This window comes from Muntiacus reevesi, chromosome 11 (genome assembly GCF_963930625.1).
Source record: "Muntiacus reevesi chromosome 11, mMunRee1.1, whole genome shotgun sequence".
Classification (NCBI taxonomy): Eukaryota; Metazoa; Chordata; class Mammalia; order Artiodactyla; family Cervidae; genus Muntiacus; species Muntiacus reevesi.
The window spans coordinates 82,687,755-82,707,906 of NC_089259.1; the positions used below are offsets into that span (position 1 = coordinate 82,687,755).

Below are 20,152 nucleotides of genomic sequence, written 5' to 3' on the forward strand. Positions count from 1 at the left end.
CTTTCTAAGCAGGGCTGATTCCGGGTTTTGAGGGTCTGAGTTGGGGTGAATCGGCAATGAGCCCTCAGCTCCCCCAGCTGTCTTCTCAGACCTCATGGCCCCAGGTCATCACTGTCGGGGCGGGCAGAGTGAGACTGAGCTTCAGTCTCTGGCATAAAGAGAGTTCACAACCCCTCCGCTGAGCTGCTCCCGGCTGCCAGGTTGGGGCCTGAGCTCTGCGCTGTCTTGACCTGCTAAGTGGGCGTGATAACCAGGACCCGCCCTGCAGGGAGCGTGTGGGTGGGAGCCCCGAGCAGAGCCCCGTGGAGGGGGCGGAGGGTGGGCTCACCTGGGCCCCTCGTGCACAGAGCTCGGTGGGGGGGAGGGATGGCGCCGTGTCGGGGTCTGAGCCCCTCGGGGGCAGCCTGACAGCACAGCCGCGTCTGCAGGTGGAGTACGTGTTCACGGACAAGACGGGCACCCTCACCGAGAACAACATGGAGTTCAAGGAGTGCTGCGTGGAGGGCCACGTCTATGTGCCCCACGCCGTCTGCAACGGCCAGGTGCTCCCCGACGCCTCCGCCATCGACATGATCGACGCCTCCCCAGGCACCAGCGGGCGGGTAGGTGGTCGTGCTTCCCGCCCTCGTCCCGCTCCCCCTTCCCACGGGCATGTCTCGGGACAGAGCAAGGGCACGTCCTGTCCCGGGGCCTGGGACAGAACCGACTCTCCCGTGACTCGCAGGAAGAAAAGACGTGGGTGCAGGCGTCCCCGGTGAACCGGCCGTCACGTCGGGGCTGGAGACAGCTCACGTCACACTTGAGCTGGGTCACTGTGGGCTGAGATAGGGGACCCTGCAGACCGTGCGTGCTCACGCATGGACACACTCACAGGGACGCAGACACGGACGCACATACACTTCAGGCACGCACACGTGCTCACACAAGCTGTACAGTTGTGCACACGCACGCACATGGGCACATACACGCAGCCTGGTGCTGTGGCTCCACGTCTCTCCCTCCAGGAGGGGCCGGTACCCTCGTCAGCGGTCACCCAGGAGGCCCTTCCAGAAACTTGAACCTGCCGCCTCCCTGAGCCCATGTCCATCTTGTCTGGCCTGGACTCCGCGGCCGCCCCCAGAGGCAGAGCTGACACTCCCCGGCCCCCGGCGGCTGCAGGCCCTGCTTCGTTGTTTGTCATCGTCTGTTTGGGTTCCTTTGTCCTAAGCAGACGTGCTTAAAGCCGTGGGCTGTGCCGTGTTTCAGGAGCGGGAGGAGCTGTTTTTCCGGGCCCTCTGTCTGTGCCACACCATCCAGGTGAAGGACGACGACGAGGTGGACGGACCCCGGAAGTCGCCGGACTCGGGGAAGCGCTCCGCGTACATCTCGTCCTCGCCCGACGAGGTGGCCCTGGTCGAGGGCATCCAGAGGTGCGTGCTGGGCGACTCTGGCCCTGGAGGCGGGGTGTTCTGGGCACTGTGCACCGTCACCGTGGGTGCGTCCCAGCAGCATCCTGACCCGGCCGCTGGGCCCGGGGCGTTCCACTAGGGTGGGGGCCAGGTGGTCACTGCCTCTGGGCTCTGATCCCCACGGCAGTGGATGTGGGTTCCTCCTGCTCTTAGATGGTTTTCCCTCCTAACTTCTGCAGTAACTAGAGGTATTGCAAACACTCACAGGCTTTTTTAAGATGCAGTCTTAGAATCCCTATGACAAGTCTTCGTCGTCCATCCTAAAAAACTGATGTCCAAAGAGGTCAAGCAACTTCCGCAAAGTCACCCAGCGTGAGAAGGGCTGGGCTGGATGCTGGGGCTCTCACTGCTCACTCCCGTGAGTCCTGCCTGCCAGCTCCTTCAGGTCTTTCTGGGAGTTGTTGCTGCCTCGTGACACGGGGCTCTATGCAAACACTTGGGAAACACCTCTCCAGTTGCGTGATTCCAAGTCTTTCCTTTCTCATCACCGATGACCCTGATTTAACTCTGAAGGGCGGGATTCACCGCAGGGCACAGAGGACTAACCCAGAACCTCATAATAACTTGCAGCAGAATATGAGCTGTGGCAAGAACCTGGTCACACCGCTGTACGCCTGAAACTCACACCGTGGTGTGAGTCAACGGCCCTTCATTTAAAAAGTCAGTGAAGGCACTAACCTCCCCCTTCACTGCCCTCGGAGCATGGATGTCGCGCACCTCTAGTCTGTTGGAGCCATGCTTTTGTCGTGGACTAAATGCTGCATTTTCCCCCTGCAGTTTGAAAGTGATATCAGGTGTGTATGTTGTGTATTCAGCATACATATTCATGCATACCCAGGGGAGATTTCTCAGAGCGAGCGAGGTTTCTGTCTTCTTGGAAAACGAGCGTTCAGGCACTAAGGCACGTTCAGTCATGGGGACCACCCCCGAGCTGCCTCTCCTTCAGCAGCCAGCTCCCGCCAGGCCAGTGGGCCCTGACCTGCAGGCTCCAGAGTCTTCGTACTGTCAAGGCTGCTGCGGCGCTCGAGCGTGTATCCACCTCCCGTAAGCTCCTTGCGTCCAGAAGCCAGGCCAGTTTCCTCTAGCCCGTCGCTGGGCCAGCGTGGGCAGAGCTCCCGCGTGTGCCGGTGTTGGATGGAGGTCACGAGTCGAGCGCCCTGCGGCCCCATGTTGAGCTGGGCTGTGGTTTCCTTGTCAGTAGACCGAGCGTCCACCTGGAGATTGACAGGCTCCCAAGTCCTAATTCTGACATCATAACCAACTTCTGAAGGGCCGCCCTGATAGCAGAGACAGGGCCCTGTCCGCAGACCTGCTGCCTTCAGAGTCACCAGCAGGAAGCAGCTCATCACGTGTGAAGCGCCGAGCGGCCATTCCCATGTCCAGTTCCCTGGGCTCGTGGAGAGTTCTGAGACAGTGAATAAATGCAGTACTGACTTCGCCACGCAGCCTACAGTCTCCGTTTTACTAGAAGTGTTTCTTTTCCAAAAGGAAGGCTTTCCCAAAGTATGAAAGAGAAATACCTGTGGGGAGGAAAGAGGTCCACCCTAACCCCGGGTCTGTCTGCCCTGCAGGTTTGGCTTCACGTTCCTGAGGCTGAAGGACAATTACATGGAGATGCTGAACCGGGACAATGATGTCGAGAGGTGAGGGCTCCGCCGGACGGGAGGGGAATGTAGCTGTGTCTTACCAGCGCTTTCTCACCAGAGAAAACACCAAAGTCTCTGTGCTCCTCCCTTGACGCTTCCTCCCTCTTCTCGGTAACGACACCAAGAGCGTCGCCAGAATGCCCGGAGAGTCTGAGTCGGACGCTTGGAGGAGAGGTTGGGTGGTGGTGGACCATCCGACAGGGTCGGGTGAAGCCATGCAGGGTCCGTTTTACAGCAAGAGTTCGGGACCCTTCTCATCCGCTCTGACACCCCGAGGCCGTGCTCTGACCCCCAAAGAGGGAAGACGTGAGCCCTCCCCCCGAGTGGCCCCAGGATCCTGCATCCTCGGAGCCTGTTCCAGGCCGTGGAGTGTGGGGTCCTGTAGAAACACTGAGAAGGAGATGGACAGGGATGTTTCACTTTCCGTATCGACCTTCAGGGACTCCGTCCAGCCTAAAAGTGCTGGTCCCAGAGACACGTGGTGTGTCTCGATTTTGACTTGACTTGGACAGTGGGGTTGTCCATCTCTCCTGGGTAAATAAGCATTAGTGGGCTGTTTCGGAGATGGCGCAGTTGGTAAGGAATATAACATTCGGTGACGATGGCCTCAAAGAACGGGATTTTAAATTTCTGTTCTGGAAAAGCAGACTCCCAGGGCGTGGGGGAGGTGGTGAACCCCTGACTCCAGAAGGGGCTTCTGGGTTCTCCAGCCACGGTCAGCCGTGGCTCTCCCCCAAAGCCCTTGGGGGCCTCGGGCGCCGTGGTGTGACCCCGGGGAGGGCAGTGACGCTGCTGTCCAGCTCCTGCTTGCCAGCTGGACAGGCAGGGGAGAGCACCTCTCAGGCCATCACCACCTGGTGCGGCCGGGCAGCCTCACAGCCGTGACGGGCCGACGACCCACCCGCTCCTCTAGGGGCCGTGTCACCCGCAGGGAGGCTGGCCGTCACCCGGACGCGGTGACTCAACGGGGCCAGGTGGTCGTCAAAACGAGTTTTCAATCTCTCTTTCAGGTTTGAGTTGCTGGAAATTTTGAGTTTCGACTCAGTAAGAAGGCGAATGAGTGTAATTGTCAAGTCTGCTACAGGTAGAAATTTCTTTCCCTTTGATTTGTCAAATGGCCCATTGTGGCCGTGCTTTATTCTGACGCCTAAACTCGGTGGGGTCTAAGGATTTAACCATTTGTCCTCCCTTTTAAACACAGGAAAACCTGCACTGGCTGTTCACCAGCCCTGTTTAGGCCCCAGCATCTTAGGCTGGCTTAGGCATCCTTGGGTTTTCCCTTGAGGGGCAGTCTGGTGACCCATCCGCAGGGCGCCTCCTCACCTGCCCCTCAGGTTAGAGACGAGGCAGCCTCTGTCCCGGGCCCCCCGCCCCATCCGTGCCCGCAGACTCTCCCCGCTCTGGGCTCTCCTCCTCAGACCCTCTCCCAGGACGTCTCCTCGGCCACCTGTCGGAGGCCTTCGTGGTTTCCCCGGCCCGATGAGCTGTGAGTGCGCCCGTCCTCTGGGCCGCAAGCGTCCTGAATGGGGGCCTACACCTGGTCAGCAGCGTGCCCGCCACCTCGGTGCCGAGTGCTCGGCGAATGCTGCCGGACTCCGCTTGCTAACTCGGCCTCCGTGGCATCTTACCAAGAGACGTGGGATCTTACTCTCTGTTGTTTCTTGAAACTAGACCGTACCAGGCTATGTTTGTCTCTCTGGAATCCTGCCCGGCGAGCAGGCAGACGGAGACGCTGCCCTGAAACTATAAACAGAGCCCGCCTGAAGACGGTCCGAGGGCACGTGGGAGGGCTCCACGTCAACATGGTCCTCACACCGCGTTGACCAGAAGTGCCTGCTCTGTCTCCCGAGCTGGTGGGGAGGTCGGGGGTGTGCTGAAGCCCATCTTTCAGCTGCTCCCCGGGAACCACGCTCCACACCCTGGGGAACACAGCCAGCTGGGGCTGGTTCTCTGACCCGCGGGGCTCCCTCGCCTCCAACCGGGTGGTCAGACGTGACAGCTCCACCCACGAGACTCACACCATTGACGCCGTGAAAGCTCAAGCACTTTATGTCGATGGTCCTGTAACTCGTGGCCACAGTTAGTGGGATGTGGGAAGCGCGCTGCCCATCGTGTTTGGAGACGCGTCCCCGGGCGCCCGTGCTGCCCCCGCTGCCTCTGGGCAGCGCTCGGCTTATCCAGGCCGAAGGTGTTCGGCTGCAGAAGTTCACACCATCAGGCTCCTTGTCCAGTGACTCCCCCTGCACAGATGTGAGGTCTAGGAGGTGAACCATGTTGGGGACAGTCCGTGAGCCGGCTGTCACGACCGCCGCGGCGGGAAGTGACACCCCCGCTGCTCAGACACCCTCCTCCAACCTGTCCGCACGCTCTCCTGGACCGCCCGGAGCTCCGTCCTGGTACCCGGGGCTGGAATATGGCGTCTTCACAAACAGCTCCACTTCGGCCATGAACAGCGTGGCCGAGCCTGGAGCAGGCGCTGGGGCATGGGAAAGACTTGCATCCTCAGCGACTAAGCTGTTGAAAGTCCTTTCCTTGAGGAGATTTCCTGGGGCACCTCTCGGGGCTTCATGGAAGAGGCCAGGGCATCGGAGCCCACCGCGGCAGCAGTTAATCCACAGACGCTGACTGTTTAATTAAAGAAAGTGTGAAAGTGAAAGTGTCAATCACGCAGGCGTGTCTGACTCTCTGTGACCCCGTGGACTGCAGCCCACCAGGCTCCTCTGTCCATGGAGCTCTCCAGGCAAGAACACTGGAGTGGGCTGCCGTCCCCTTCTCCGCTAATTAAGGAAGCTGTTCTCTAAACAGTGATTCCTCGCCCGCGTTGACACTGGCCGCACAGAGTGACAGCCCCCTGGGCAGGACGGAGACCAGACGCCTGCGGCCCGGGGCTCGGCGGCCCGCCCTGGGAGCTGCTGCAGCCGCGGGCGCTGCCCAAGCCCCGGCGCCGCAGTCAGTCGCAGCGCCGTGTGCGGGCACTGCTCTGGAGGCATCACCTCCCAGACCTTTACAAGCCCGGAGCACCAGGAGCTGGAGCTGCTGCCCAGGACTGTCTTCTCTAGGCCTTACACGTTGCCTTGCACTCCGGACGTTCTCTGCTTGACCGCAGCTTTAGGCTGAACACATCTCACACTCCAGCGGGCAAAGACGGAAGACTGGTCAGGACGGTGGGAAACCTCAGTCGTTCACAAGCCATTACCGTGAGTCCTCTGGGATTTTTCTAGGACAAAGAATTACTGTTCAAGGCTGCATCACTATTCAGAGTTGGCTGGGCCACAGAACTTGTTCTGTGTCACGTGACGTGTGAGCATTGCATGGAAACCACAACTGGCGCCCACGAGGATTCCGTGCCAGGCTGGCGGGCGCACGACCAGGAGCCCTGGGTCAAGGGCTGAGAGTGTGCAGGCTTCTCCTCGGTGCTCGAGATTTCTGTCTGAAGACAAATTCGGAAGCCACCCTGGTCCCAGAGACAAGCCCCTTGGCGTTTCCACGAGCAGAGCTGTGTGCTTTGCAGGCCAGGAGGTTCCTCGGTGCCAGCAGCCTGTGGTCGGCGTGGATGCCTCCCCCGTCCACCCTGACCAGGCTAAGGGAGAAGCTTCCAGCTCGAGGGGGAGGAGTGTGCCCCCAGCCCCGACACGCGTGAAGTGACCGGGACGGCAGGTGGGGGGGCCAGGACCGCAGATGCTCCTCGTAGCTCTTGTGCGCACAGAGGAAGGTCCGACGGCCACGTCCGCTGCCCCAGCAGCTCACTGCCCACTTGGGGCTGCCCACACCCTTGCGTCCTTACGCCCAGTCCCCAGCCCGGTCCTGTGGTGGTGCATCCCTTACTCACATCCCTGCCGGGGAGCTGGTGGAAGTGACAGGAGGAAGGCCCCCCAGAGCCAGTGTCTGTCCTTCTTCCTGACTTCCCTGAGATGCTGGTGATGTTGGAATAAGATGAGGCTTTGCGGGGGCGGGAGTCTGTCGCTCTGATGTTCCCGGCTTCACAGGTTAACTGGTTCGTCGACATTTCCACAACAGCCTCGGCACTGATGCCCCTGGTTTTGTTTTTAAATAAAAGCATCATTTGAAAGATATCTCTGTCTTCCCCATAGTGTGAGTCAATGAAAGTCTTCTCACCTCGTTTTCTAGGAGAAATTTACCTGTTTTGCAAAGGAGCAGATTCTTCCATATTTCCCCGAGTGATAGAAGGCAAAGTGGACCAGATCCAATCCAGAGTGGAGCGCAACGCGGTGGTGAGATGCCGGGGAGTGGGGGGTCCTCGTGCCTCTTCTCCAGTGGGGAGGGGTGTGGGGGGCGCACTGCGGGGGGCCAGCTGCTTCCTCTCCAGGGGAGCACCGCCCCCCGCAGCCTTCCATTGGCGTTTGGTGGCTGGAGAGGGGCGTGTTGCGTCCAGAATGACAAGCACAGTATGATGCTGTTGGAGAGAGATCTTCCTCCCCGGGATTTCTAGGGACTGGCACTTTGTGTTGTGACTTCACCTGTTCGGTTTCTTCCACATTTCACCTGAAGCGAGTACTCAGTCTGTTCTTAGCTCATCAGAGCTTTGTCTCAGGACCATTGGTTGAACAGGACTGTTCTCTCCCGTTGGACGGCCTTGGCATCCTTGTAGAAAGTCATGCAGCCACACATGCAAGTGCTCCCTTTGGGGCTCCCAGGTCTGTTCTGTTGGTCTCTGCCTGTCTTTATGCTAAGACCACACTGTTTTGGTTCCTTATCTCTTTCCTGTGACTTTTGAAACCAGGAACCGTGAGTCTATCTTTAAGCCTTGTTCTTCTTTTATAAGATTGTTGTTTATTCTGAGTCCCTTGAGGTTTCATGTGAATTTTAGGGCGAGTTTTCCCATTCCCACGAAATGCCATTGGGATTCTTATCAGGGTTGCACAGAATGTGTAGTTCATGTTGGATAGTGTTGTCATCATGGGAATATTGTCTTGGAATTCGTAAACACAGGACACCTTCCATCCGCCTAGGTCTTCTATGACTTCTTTCAGCAGCGTATTATAGTTTTTGGTCCACTAATTCTTCACTCACCTCCATGGTTTAACTCATTCTTAGGTATTTTATTCTTTTTGATGCTATTATAAATGGAATTGTTTTCTCAATTTCCTTTTTAGATTGTTTTCTTTTTGGATAGTTAGTGTATAGAATATGCAACTGTTTTTCTATGCTGACTTTGTATTCTGCAGCTTTACTGAGATGTCTATTATTAGTTCCAACGTTTTTGTGTATGAAATCCTTTGAGTTTTCTATGTATAAAATCCTATCATCTGAGAACAGAGGTAAGTTTATTTCTTCCCCTCCAACTTGGATGCCTTTTTTTCTTGCCTATTTGCTTTAGTTAAGACTTGCAGCACCCTGTTGAGTAGAAGTGGGAAAGCAGTCATCCTCGTCTTGTCCTTGACCTTAGGGGACGTAACTTTTACTCTTTCCCGACTGAGTATGATGCTGGCTGAGTGTCCGTGTGTGGCTTTTATAAGGTTGAGGAAGTTCCTTTCCTCCTAGTTTATTGAGTGGTTTAATCAGGAGAAGGGGACGACAGAGGATGAGGTGGTTGAATGACATCACCAACTCAGTGGACAGGACTTTGAGCGAACTGTGGGAGGTGGTGAAGGACAGCGAGGCCTGGTGTGCTGCAGTCCATGGGGTCACAAAGAGATGGACACGACTGAGTGACTGAAAAATAACAAAACTCATGCAAAGGGGTTGGGTTTTGTCAGATGCTGGGGTTTGGGGGTTTTTTGCATCTGTTGAGTCATCATATGAGTTTTTCCTCCTTTTTTCTATTTGTGTCATATATTACATTGATTTTCATATGTTGAATCGGCCTTGCACTCCTAGGATAAATCCCACTTGGTCATGTGAATGATCATTTGCATATGCTGTTGGATTCAGCTTACGGACATTCTGTTGAAGACCTTTGCGTCTATGTTTGTGAGAGCTCGTGACTGTAATTTTTTTTCCTTGTAATATGTCTGTCTGGTTTTGTGTATCACTATCATTTTATATACGGTGTCTATGGTTTTAATAGTATCAGTACTTAGAAGGAGGAATAGAGAAAAGCATTTCTACTCCCTGTTTCCACGAGGGGAAGTCCCACATCTGCCTTGACAAACAAGCTTTTATTTATTTCTAAAGCTTCTGCTGACCGTTCACTCCAATTCTACATTCTGGGACAACTCTGGATTGTTATCCTCTTATCTTTTATTACTAAAGTCTTCTCTTCCCGTGGCCCTGGTTTGTGTCCTGTGTTCCCACGCTAACTAGCGTGAACACTTTACAGCCCATCATGACTGTGTATCTAACGTATCGTCAGCAGTCAGCCCCAGGCGACTGGCACTTGGGCGGGGGTCTCTGGTTCTCCAGGTTGTCGCCTCATCTGGGGAGTGGATGTCGGGAGAGCTTCCGGGAGGGACGCTCGGGCTCACGGTCGGGGCTGCTGCGTGTCTTGCAGGAGGGACTCCGGACCTTGTGTGTGGCCTACAAGAGGCTCGTCCCGGAAGAGTACGAAGGCATCTGCAAGCTGCTGCGGGCCGCCAAGGTGGCGCTTCAGGACCGGGATAAGAAATTAGCCGAAGCCTACGAGCAAATAGAAACAGGCCTGATCCTGCTCGGCGCCACAGCCGTGGAGGACCGGTGAGGACGCACTGTGCTTGCTCTCAGAAACCGTGACGGTGTGAAGGGGGAGCGGGGCCGCCCAGGGTCGCGGGGGCATCGTCAGGCTGGGCTGGCTCTCCAGCTGCCTTGGGTGACGGCGCAGGGGTCAGGGGTCAGGCCTGGGTGATCCCTGACTTTCCACCAGTAAGAGGCCTGTTAAGTCGCATTTTGCCAGAAGAAACCAGGAATGCCAGCATTTCGACACCTAGTTATGAACAGTCGAGATACAGGGCTGTTTTTCAGTTCTTTAGAATGGAATCAATATCTAATACTCTTCCTAAATGAGTGTCTAGCTCTTTCCAAATATAAATGTAAACATTTTAGACCTTAACAGTTTTTGTCATGATTCACTGAAGAAATTTAAAATAATGAAATAGAAGATTGCAAAACCCCAGCATGATAGCTGCTCAGATTACCAGCTACAGATTTTCACGATTCTGCGCAGGAAGGGCTGACCTGTCCCACCTCTGCATGAGGGACGGGAAGGAGCCCTCTGTCCACTGTGTTGTCTGAAGAACACAGTGAAAGGAATAGGTTATAGTTTATTTTGAAGAAAAGAAAAAAAATATATCCTAACCTAGAAGAGTGGAACAGAAACGTCACGGAATTACTGAGCTTTGTTTCCCATCGAGTGTGAGAGCATGTGTTTATCTAACACTTACTTATCCTTGCTGCGCGGGGGCCGTGCGGCTGCCTGCGGGGGCTTCTCTGGCTGCAGCGGGTGGGGTCTCGCTGCGGGGGCTTCTCTGGCTGCAGCGGGTGGGGTCTCGCTGCGGGGGCTTCTCTCGATGCAAAGCACAGGCTGGAGGCGCCGGGCCTTCGGTGGTCGCGGCTCCCGGGCTCCGGAGCACAGGCTTAGTCACCGTGCACGGGCCTAGTTGCTCCACAGCACGTGGGATCTTCCTGGACCAGGGATGGAACCGGTGTCCCCTGCATTACCAGGCAGATTCTTAACCCCTGGACCACCAGGGAAGCCCCTCAGTGTAAAAGTCTTGAAGGTCTGTATTGGTCCAGGATTCAGATCCTGATCTCAAGACCTCTGTTTTTCCTGGGGGTCGGCATTCCCCGGGTCCTCGGTCTCAGCAGACAGTTGGCCGACAGGCTGGTTTTGTTCTTATTTTAAGTCCTGACCCCTCTGCTCCTGGAAGCATGTCTCAGCACAGAGCAGCTGCAGTCATAGGACAGCTTGGTGACGGGTCGTGTGTGAGGACAAGGAGGGTGTGCAGGAGGGGGCTGCTTGTCTGGGGAGGGGGACTGGCCCTTGGAGGAAGTAGGGGGAAGGGGGAGGCTCTCATGGGTGGAGGGACCCTCGCTAGCCGAGGCCCTCTCAAGGGCTGTGGGAGCTGTTGGCCTCAGTGGGGAGCTGGGACCTCAGGACGTTGAGAGCAGACCCCCGGGACCTGGGAGGGGGTGGCTTTGAAGTGGTTCTATTTGACCACGAGTCAGTTTTCTAAAATCTCTAGCCAGCACCTTTACAGATGCCTCTGATGAAATCACAGATGTTTTTTTCTATGTCTAGAATAGTAGGAAGTTTCCCCCAGGTTCTAACCAGATCATCCCAGTTAGAATCCTTTTCTTTCCTCCCTCTCGGCACTGAACAGAAACAGGACACATCCCGGATACACACCTGTCAACAGCTAGGCCTCTAAGACCTAGAAAACAGAGCAGCCCTCCCTTCCCCCTCGCCCAGCCTCCACCGTGAGGCGGGCACGGCTTTGATGCCAGACTTCCGTGGATGGCGGGACAGCCTGACCAAGGTCAAGAGGGCCGTTTATCCTCATACACGTTGTGTGAACTCTGCAAGCTTTGCGTTCTCCATGTGTAGAACAGGGTCATCACACAGTCCTCCTCCCATGAGGTTTCGGCAAAGGCAAGACGTCTCAGGCAAGTGCCTCCCGCAGCGTCTGACGCTGAGGGAGCCTGCGACGCCAGTCAGCCAGTCCCAGGGCACGGCTGGCATCCTGCTGTTTCATGTTCTTTAGGAGAACCTGGGCTCCAGTTGGACAGGTGGCCAAATAGGACATTTTATGTGCAAAGGAAAGGGGGCGACTGTCGCCTCTTTGCCAGGCCCCATTTTCCCTGGTTCTGACTTTTCTCAGAAAGGGGTGACTGTCCCCTCTTTGCCAGGCCCTGTTTCCTGGTTCTGACTTTTCTCAGAAAAGGGGGTGAATGTCCCCTCTTTGTCAGGCCCTGTTTCCTGGTTCTGACTTTTCTCGGCTGGTGTTTCTGAGGGTCCTCCTTAAAATTGCCCAGAATCTTCTATGAGCAGCAGGTCCAGCCAGACAGAGAACCGTGTGCTTGGCAAATGCCATTTTGCTCCTTAATATTCATCCCCGTGGATTATCTGGTATCAGGAAGCGTTTTGTTGTAAAAAGCTAATGTGAAAAGTGAAAGTCAAAGTGTTAGTTGCTCAGTCATATCCAATTCTTTGCAACCCCGTGGACTGTAGCCCACCCGGCTCCTCTGTCCATGGGATTCTCCAGGCGAGAGTACCTGAGTGGGTAGCTGTTTCCCTCTCCAGGGGATCTTCTGACCCAGGGGTTGAACCTGGGGTGTTGCAGGCAGATTCTTTGCCATCTGTGCTGCCTGGGAATAGCTCCAGGTCCTTTACAGTGAATCACAGGTCAGCACCAGGGTGCTTTTTAACTTGGGGGTGAAAATCAAGACGGGGTAGCAGACCCCCAGTCCTTGGACTTCTCCGGCTTGGTTTTCTGGTCCGTGCTAATGAAGGTGTGTTGTGCCCCCTGCCTAGGCTGCAGGAGAAGGCAGCTGACACCATCGAGGCGCTGCAGAAGGCGGGCATCAAGGTGTGGGTGCTCACGGGCGACAAGATGGAGACAGCGGCCGCCACCTGCTACGCCTGCAAGCTCTTCCGCAGGAACACGCAGCTGCTCGAGGTCACCACCAAGCGGCTGGAGGAGCAGAGCCTACACGACGTGCTCTTCGAGCTGAGCAAGACAGTGCTACGCTGCAGCGCCAGCCTCACCCGGGACAGCTTCTCGGGGTAGGCGGGTGTCCGGGGTGTGGGCAGCGGCAGGGTGGCCTCCAGGGGCAGGGCGGTGGCCCGCACTCCCCTGGGCAGACACGGTTCTGTCCTCTGGCCTCTGCCGGCATCTCGTGGTCGGGATCCAGACCAGAGCCTTGTCTTTTCAGCAACTGTGACGTGTCTTTTTGCGTAGAGCATATGTGTGTGCGCGCCCATGTCCATTTGCAGACTGCTGACAAAGGATACAGAGAGGCTTGATTCGTTGATTTACACAACGTTGTGCGTGGGGCAATGCCCACCTATTTCTGCGACACTCGGGGGCTGCGCTATGGATTCCTCGGGGCCTCTGCCAGAGTAGGGGTGGGGGGACAATGACACATGGTCGTTTGTCAAGTAAGATAAAACGGTGTATACCCAAGAGTTGTTTTTTCCAAGAATGTTCACCAATTAATTCACATTTTATTAACATTGTCCTTGCTGGTCTTAGATGCACGATCTGAGATTAGACTTCATTTGAACTTAAATTTTCGTTAACTTAGGAAAAGCAAAGGGGGCTCTCTAGTCATATACGAATTTAAAATTATTCATTCATAAATAGTACAAAGCTGTTGCCGTTTACCTGGTCTGCAGAATTCCTTTTGGGGCTTAGAGATGTTCCTTGTAATTTTGAAACCCAGCAAAGAGAAGTATCATGACCACGTTCTTCCCAAGACAGGCAGAGTAGCAAGGAGTGACCAGCTGTGGCCATCAGGACTGTGGGGTGGCCTGGGGGTCGGGAGGGAAGGCCCATCTCTCCGGATGGCAGGGTAGAGGCTCTCCTGCTGTTGTACTAGAGCTGCCCAGGAATCCACAGCTGTAACTGTTGTTTGCTTTGCCCCAGTGAAACGAAAACATTAAGTTCACATTTAATTTTAAAATGTAGTCAAAGGTCTTGCAGCCACGAGTCTAGACTGTCTTATTATTGGCAAACAAGAAAACCCACTTTCTTAATCCTTGTTCCTGAATTTGCAGCATCAACAGGTGTCCCCCAGAGTAGCCAGTCTCCTTGAATCTCTGGACTTGGTTACTGAGAGACATTTCTGGTTTCTGTGACCTGACAGACTCTCCGCCGACATGCAGGACTACGGTTTAATCATCGACGGAGCCGCGCTGTCCTTGATCATGAAGCCTCGGGAGGACGGGAGCTCCAGCAACTACCGCGAGTTGTTCCTGGACATCTGCCGGAACTGCAGCGCCGTGCTCTGCTGCCGGATGGCCCCGCTGCAGAAGGCCCAGGTGTGCTGGGGGCGGGGCTGCAGGGGGCCCAGGTGTGCTGGGGGCGGGGCTGCAGAAGGCCCAGGTGTGCTTGGGGCGGGGCTGCGGAGGCCCAGGTGTGCTGGGGGCGGGGCTGCGGAGGCCCAGGCGTGCTGGGGGCGGGGCTGCAGGGGGCCCAGGTGTGCTGGGGGCGGGGCTGCAGGGGGCCCAGGTGTGCTGGGGGCGGGGCTGCGGAGGCCCAGGCGTGCTGGGGGCGGGGCTGCAGGGGACCCAGGTGTGCTGGGGGCGGGGCTGCAGGGGGCCCAGGTGTGCTGGGGGCGGGGCTGCAGAAGGCCCAGGTGTGCTTGGGGCGGGGCTGCGGAGGCCCAGGCGTGCTGGGGGCGGGGCTGCGGAGGCCCAGGCGTGCTGGGGGCGGGGCTGCAGGGGACCCAGGTGTGCTGGGGGCGGGGCTGCGGAGGCCCAGGCGTGCTGGGGGCGGGGCTGCGGGAGGTCCAGGCGTGCTGGGGGCGGGGCTGCGGGGGGGCCCAGGCGTGCTGGGGGCGGGGCTGCAGGGGGCCCAGGTGTGCTGGGGGCGGGGCTGCGGAGGCCCAGGCGTGCTGGGGGCGGGGCTGCAGGGGACCCAGGTGTGCTGGGGGCGGGGCTGCAGGGGGCCCAGGTGTGCTGGGGACAGGGCTGCAGAAGGCCCAGGTGTGCTGGGGGCGGGGCTGCGGAGGCCCAGGCGTGCTGGGGGCGGGGCTGCAGGGGACCCAGGTGTGCTGGGGGCGGGGCTGTGGGGGGCCCAGGTATGCTGGGGGCGGGGCTGTGGGGGGCCCAGGTGTGCTGGGGGCGGGGCTGCGGAGGCCCAGGTGTGCTGGGGGCGGGGCTGCGGAGGCCCAGGCGTGCTGGGGGCGGGGCTGCGGAGGCCCAGGCGTGCTGGGGGCGGGGCTGCAGGGGTCCAGGCGTGCTGGGGGCGGGGCTGTGGGGGGCCCAGGCGTGCTGGGGGCGGGGCTGCGGAGGCCCAGGCGTGCTGGGGGGCCAGGGTTGCAGAGGTCTCAGGCGTGCTGGGGGCGGGGCTGCAGGGGGCCTAGGCGTGCCCTCGAGCTGCATCAACCTTGTGTAGTGATGTCCGGACTGGAACAAAGGGTACTGTTTGGCTTCACATGTTACCTTTAGGGTTCTTAAGTGACTTCTCAAACTTTTATACCAATTAGTGTTTCAGTCTTGAATCAAGAAGACAAGCCATAGTTTTTCCCTCATCTTTTCTGTCTTGCATCATGGAACATTATACGTATACACATAAATAGGGGGAAGAAAGACTGTAAAGAAACAGGCTAAAAATTTGGAAATTATTGCATTGAGCTGTCAGATTTGGTTTTGCACACATGACAAATTTGAAAGTTGAAAGAGCTTATTTTAAAAAATAGATGCTTAATACAAGGCAGCTTGGCACAGCACCATCTTCTAACGAAGTGCAGTGTTCACACACTACCCCCACCTGTATTTAAATCTGTCTCCCCCACATTTAAGTGAGTGGGGCAGCCCCTGAAAATGGGTCCATGGGTTTCTTGTCTCTGTCCTCAGCCTCCCCCTCAGCCTGCTCAGCTCATCTCACTGCGATCATTTCTCAGCTGCTTCTGCTTAAGTGTGTTTCACTTTTGACATGAAAAAGACTTTATCCTGTATGGATAAAATGCACTGCATATAATAAATAATTCACTCTAAACAGTTTCATTTTCCTTGACTAACTTTGATGTCTTTGTCATTTCTGCCTAGTTAGTGGATGACCTTTGCAAAAATAAAACAGAGATGACAAAGTCTTCCTTCACTTCTTTTCCAGATTGTTAAGTTAATCAAGTTGTCGAAAGAGCACCCTATCACCTTGGCAATTGGCGACGGCGCAAATGATGTCAGCATGATCCTGGAGGCCCACGTGGGCATCGGTAAGCCCCTGGGCTCTACCCCTCTGCCCCTCGCAGTGACCGGGGTTTGTCCCTCAGCCGGACCCGGAGGGACACAGAAAAGGCAGGACCATAGGATTCAGACACACGTTTAGGGCACACCTGTGACGCAGAGCGTTCAGGGCTGGAAGCCCACAGTAACGGCTCAGTCTAACCCCGCTTTGCTGGTCCCCGTGTCCACCTGCGAGGGCAGAGGAGGGCTGATTGGGCGCGTGCACTCCCTCTTGTAGGCGTCATTGGGAAGGAAGGTCGTCAGGCTGCAAGGAACAGTGACTACGCAATACCCAAGTTTAAGCATTTAAAGAAGATGCTGCTTGTTCATGGGCATTTTTACTATATTCGAATATCCGAGCTTGTGCAATACTTCTTTTATAAGGTAGGAAGGCTCTCTCTGCTCCTCTCACCGTCTCGGGGTGTGTAATGGGTTGGATGGAAGGCTGGCCGGCCGTGATGCCAGCCCCGAGGCTACGGGGGTGACTTGTCCCCAAGTAGAAAGAAGGGGTCCATGGGAGGACTCCCAGGAGGAGGCGCCCATCCCTCTCCTGTCAGAACTGAATGTAGGACCATCAGGAGCCGCACTGTAATAGGTTGAGGAAGGGCTGTTCCTTCACCTTCCTTGAACTAGTTCCTCCCTCATTATGCAGTTTGATTCTTCCCTGTCTACGCTGACACCCAAGGTGCCTCCTCATTTCTGTTAGGAGTTCCCCTTTGCTCTGATCTCGGGGAGACTGGCCTGGTCCCAGCTGCACCATGGGGGCCCCTGAAGTGAGAGAGGAGTTTTAGAGTCGTTGCCCATTTCGGAGGATGAGGGGCGCTTTGCCGGGGTGGAGTGTGTCACAGGCCAGCCTCTTAGGAACCCAGTGACACCCCTTACGCTGCACCCTTGAACTAACAGGCATGTGGCTTATCTTTCAGAATGTCTGCTTCATTTTCCCTCAGTTTTTATACCAGTTCTTCTGTGGATTTTCACAGCAGGTGAGTCGTCAGGCCTGAGGTCGAGCTCCCCTGAGCCTCACCCGCTCTCCCCAAGTGTGGATGTGGTGGGCGGAGTGTGGACGGTGGGGCGTGCAGGCCAGGTGACCTCCATCCCACTACTGACCTGCTTTCACCTGAAGCAGCCAGACCGGAGAAAACTGAAGCTTGAAGATGGCGATCGAATTGCAGACTTTGATACAGCTTTTTGTTGCTGCAAGTTTGCAGTGGCAGGACCTGGGAGGGGGGGTCAGCCATGATGTTTATCCCGACCAGCCGTCATCATGATGCTTCAAAAAACATCCTGGCCCCTCAGTCTCTGTAGAAGAGTGGCTCTGTGTGCATTTGAGAATTCTCGAGTTTGTGGGCCTCTCCAGAGGAAAAATACGTGTGCATGTTTAAACAAATTCCCCAAAAACCTCACCGAGGTGCCGGGGCACTGTTCTCACGCGCGTCTCGGCCCCGCAGACTCTGTATGACACTGCCTACCTGACGCTCTACAACATCAGCTTCACCTCCCTCCCCATCCTGCTCTACAGCCTGATGGAGCAGCACGTCGCCACGGACACGCTCAGGAGGGACCCTGCCCTCTACAGGTACTGTGGGCTCCGCGCCGTGGGTGCCGAGAAGGACCGGGCACCTGCAGATCATGCCTGGTGGAAGTACTTAAAGACCAGAAACAAACAAAAAAAACAAAACCCCAGACCATCCAGAGTTAGCCGACACACACGCTTCCCCAGAAGGCTCTCCACTTCACACGGGAGGCAGTGTGGCCTAAGTGAATATTCTCCAAACTTAGGATTCATGCTGCATTTGAAATGTGCACATTAAGCCAGTTTGTGTCTCCCTGTGATCCTTGTGAAAGAACTTGGGATGACAGTGTCTGCCCCCTTGACCCCAGTAGATCCTGGCAGAGTCAAGTAGGTTCCATTCAGGGAGAAGGACAGTGAACAGAGCTGATCTCAGGGTGCACTTTTCTGCTGAGAAGTATTTCTTATAACAAGGGAAAGATTCTTCTGCTATTTTAGAACTGCACCCCAGAATCTCTGGCCACATCAGTGTGCTGCCATTATTGTGGCTTTTTAAATTAGACATGTTATTTCCAGGACATTTTAGACGCACATGTGGTTGTGGCTTCCCAGCTGGCTCAGTGGTAAAGAATCCGCCTGCAAAGCAGGAGACCTGGGTTCCATCCCTGGGTCAGGAAGATCCCCTGGAGGAGGGCATGGCAACCCACTCAATATCCTTGCCTGGAGAATCCCACGGACAGAGGAGCCTGGTGGGCTACAGTCCATGGGGTTGCAAAGGGTTGGACGCCACTGAGCCACTCAGCATGTGGTTGTGAGAAATAGTAGAGAGGCTCCCTGGCGGTTTTATCCGGAGTCCCCCGTGAGGACATCTGGCTGACCCGTGGGAGCACGGGACAGGGTCGCACCTGGGTCCCGACTCCGCACAGCTCCCCTCGCGCTTCATCCCTAGCGGGTGCCGGGGTACCTCACACCCTGTGTCCTTACTTCTAGAAACAGGAGTGTGGACCCCGCCCTCTTTCTGCCCGTGGGGGTCTCCCAGTCCACTTTGAGGAATAAAGCGTTCAAACAGGGATTGTCCAGGCGGTCCCTGGGTAGCACATCTGAAAAGCAGTTTGCCTCTGCTGCCAGGGAGCGCAAGCGAGTGTCTGCTGGCCGCTCCCGTGTCAGCTGGGACCGTCCCATCACACCGCACGGTCGCTCCGTGCTCCGTGATCCGACCACGGTGGCTTCAGCTAGGACAGCTGCGTGCTGTGAGCCGCCCCAAGGCTTTCCCGGGGCCAGGTGTGGTCTTGAGAGCAGTGGCAGGCGGTGTGACCTGTGGCCTGAGCACGGGTGCAGTCCTCAGGCCTGCCTGCACCCCCCTCAGCTCCACAGCTCACGGTGGGTGCTGGTCAGTGGGTGGGGGGACAGGGGTCTGCCGAGAGCAGGACAGGCGGGAACCGGGAGGCCCGTGGGCTCACAGCGCGTGCCAGTCAGCAGGCGGGCGGAGACGGGTCTGCTGACAGCTGGACAGACAGGCGGGAACCGGGAGGCCCGTGGGCTCACAGCGCGTGCCAGTCAGCGGGCGGGCGGAGACGGGTCTGCTGACAGCTGGACAGAGGCAGGGACTGGGAGGCCCGCTGGCTCACAGCGCATGCCGGTCAGCGGGCGGGCGGAGACGGGGTCTGCTGACAGCTGGACAGATGGGCGGGAACCCCTGTACGTGGTCGGGCTGCCCCAGGCCCCCCTCTGGAGCTCGGCCGAGCGGGTGTCGGTCGGGCCTCGTCCTCCTGCCGCCCCCCGGCCCCTGGCTCGGCTGTTTCGGGGCCCTCACGTGCTCACGCGTCCCCACCTTTCCTCCCTCAGGGACATCGCCAAGAACGCGCTCCTGCGCTGGCGCGTGTTCATCTACTGGACGCTCTTAGGCTTGTTCGACGCGCTGGTGTTTTTCTTCGGTGCTTACTTCATGTTTGAGAACACGACTGTGACCAGCAACGGGCAGGTTCGTGTGGGGCTGGGCCGCGGGGACAGGGCGGCGGGTTCTGGGGTGAAGCTCGGGACGGCCCAGGCTCGGCACGGCCGGCGGGTCGGCGTCTGGGTGTCCGCCGCAGGTGGAGCGGACCCAGCGGCGGGGCTCTGCCGGCTGCAGGGACACCCTTCTCGGGGCGGGCGGGTCCAACCTTTGTAGCTTATAGTTCACCGTCAGTCATTTATCTAGGGGTCCAACTCAGTCATCCAGACGTGGCTTATTTAATTGGGGAAGTAATCTGGTATTTAACCCCCTGTAGCGTTTGTTCACGTCCTTAGCTTAAGTTCTGTTTCCTTAGCGATGTGTAGTTCACGGTGTAGTTTCCGATAGACACTCAGCTCTCTGGGTTTTTGCATAATCTCTGGGTTTGTTTTATTTGTATCTTGCTTTTTTTCTCTGCCGCGCTTCCTTCCCACTCTCAGATAATGACCACCAACACACACATGGTAAGACATCTGTGGGCGTGTCCTCTGTGTTTCTGGAGTGCATTCCGAATAAAATATTTCTCGAAAATATTTTCCAGCGTGACCCCCCCCCCCGTGTGCTTTGTCAGTAGAGATGCTGTTAGCCGGCCCCCCGTGTCTGTAGGAGCAATGTCGGCCCAGAGACCGTGTGTGTCCACCTGGGTCGCTTTTGCTGGCAGCCATCCCTGGATTTCCGTGCCGGGATCGCCCGCCGTGTCAGCGACGTTTGACTGGGTCTGTGTGGTCTTCCCTT

The 20,152-nt window shown here is 56.8% G+C and overlaps 1 protein-coding gene across 4 annotated transcripts in view; it reads left to right on the forward strand.

Annotated features, from left to right (window-relative positions):
- Positions 1-20,152, forward strand: part of ATP11A (ATPase phospholipid transporting 11A) — a 98,967-nt gene that overhangs the window by 63,510 nt on the left and 15,305 nt on the right. For all 4 annotated transcript variants that reach the window (XM_065901606.1, XM_065901607.1, XM_065901605.1 and 1 more), the window contains exons 13-25: positions 429-602; positions 1,246-1,409; positions 3,020-3,091; positions 4,105-4,178; positions 7,223-7,326; positions 9,546-9,727; positions 12,501-12,752; positions 13,835-14,009; positions 15,805-15,907; positions 16,156-16,301; positions 16,841-16,900; positions 17,366-17,493; positions 19,273-19,408. In XM_065901606.1, coding sequence (XP_065757678.1) covers positions 429-602; positions 1,246-1,409; positions 3,020-3,091; positions 4,105-4,178; positions 7,223-7,326; positions 9,546-9,727; positions 12,501-12,752; positions 13,835-14,009; positions 15,805-15,907; positions 16,156-16,301; positions 16,841-16,900; positions 17,366-17,493; positions 19,273-19,408 — 1,770 coding nt within the window. The remainder of the gene's footprint in view (positions 1-428; positions 603-1,245; positions 1,410-3,019; positions 3,092-4,104; positions 4,179-7,222; positions 7,327-9,545; positions 9,728-12,500; positions 12,753-13,834; positions 14,010-15,804; positions 15,908-16,155; positions 16,302-16,840; positions 16,901-17,365; positions 17,494-19,272; positions 19,409-20,152) is intronic.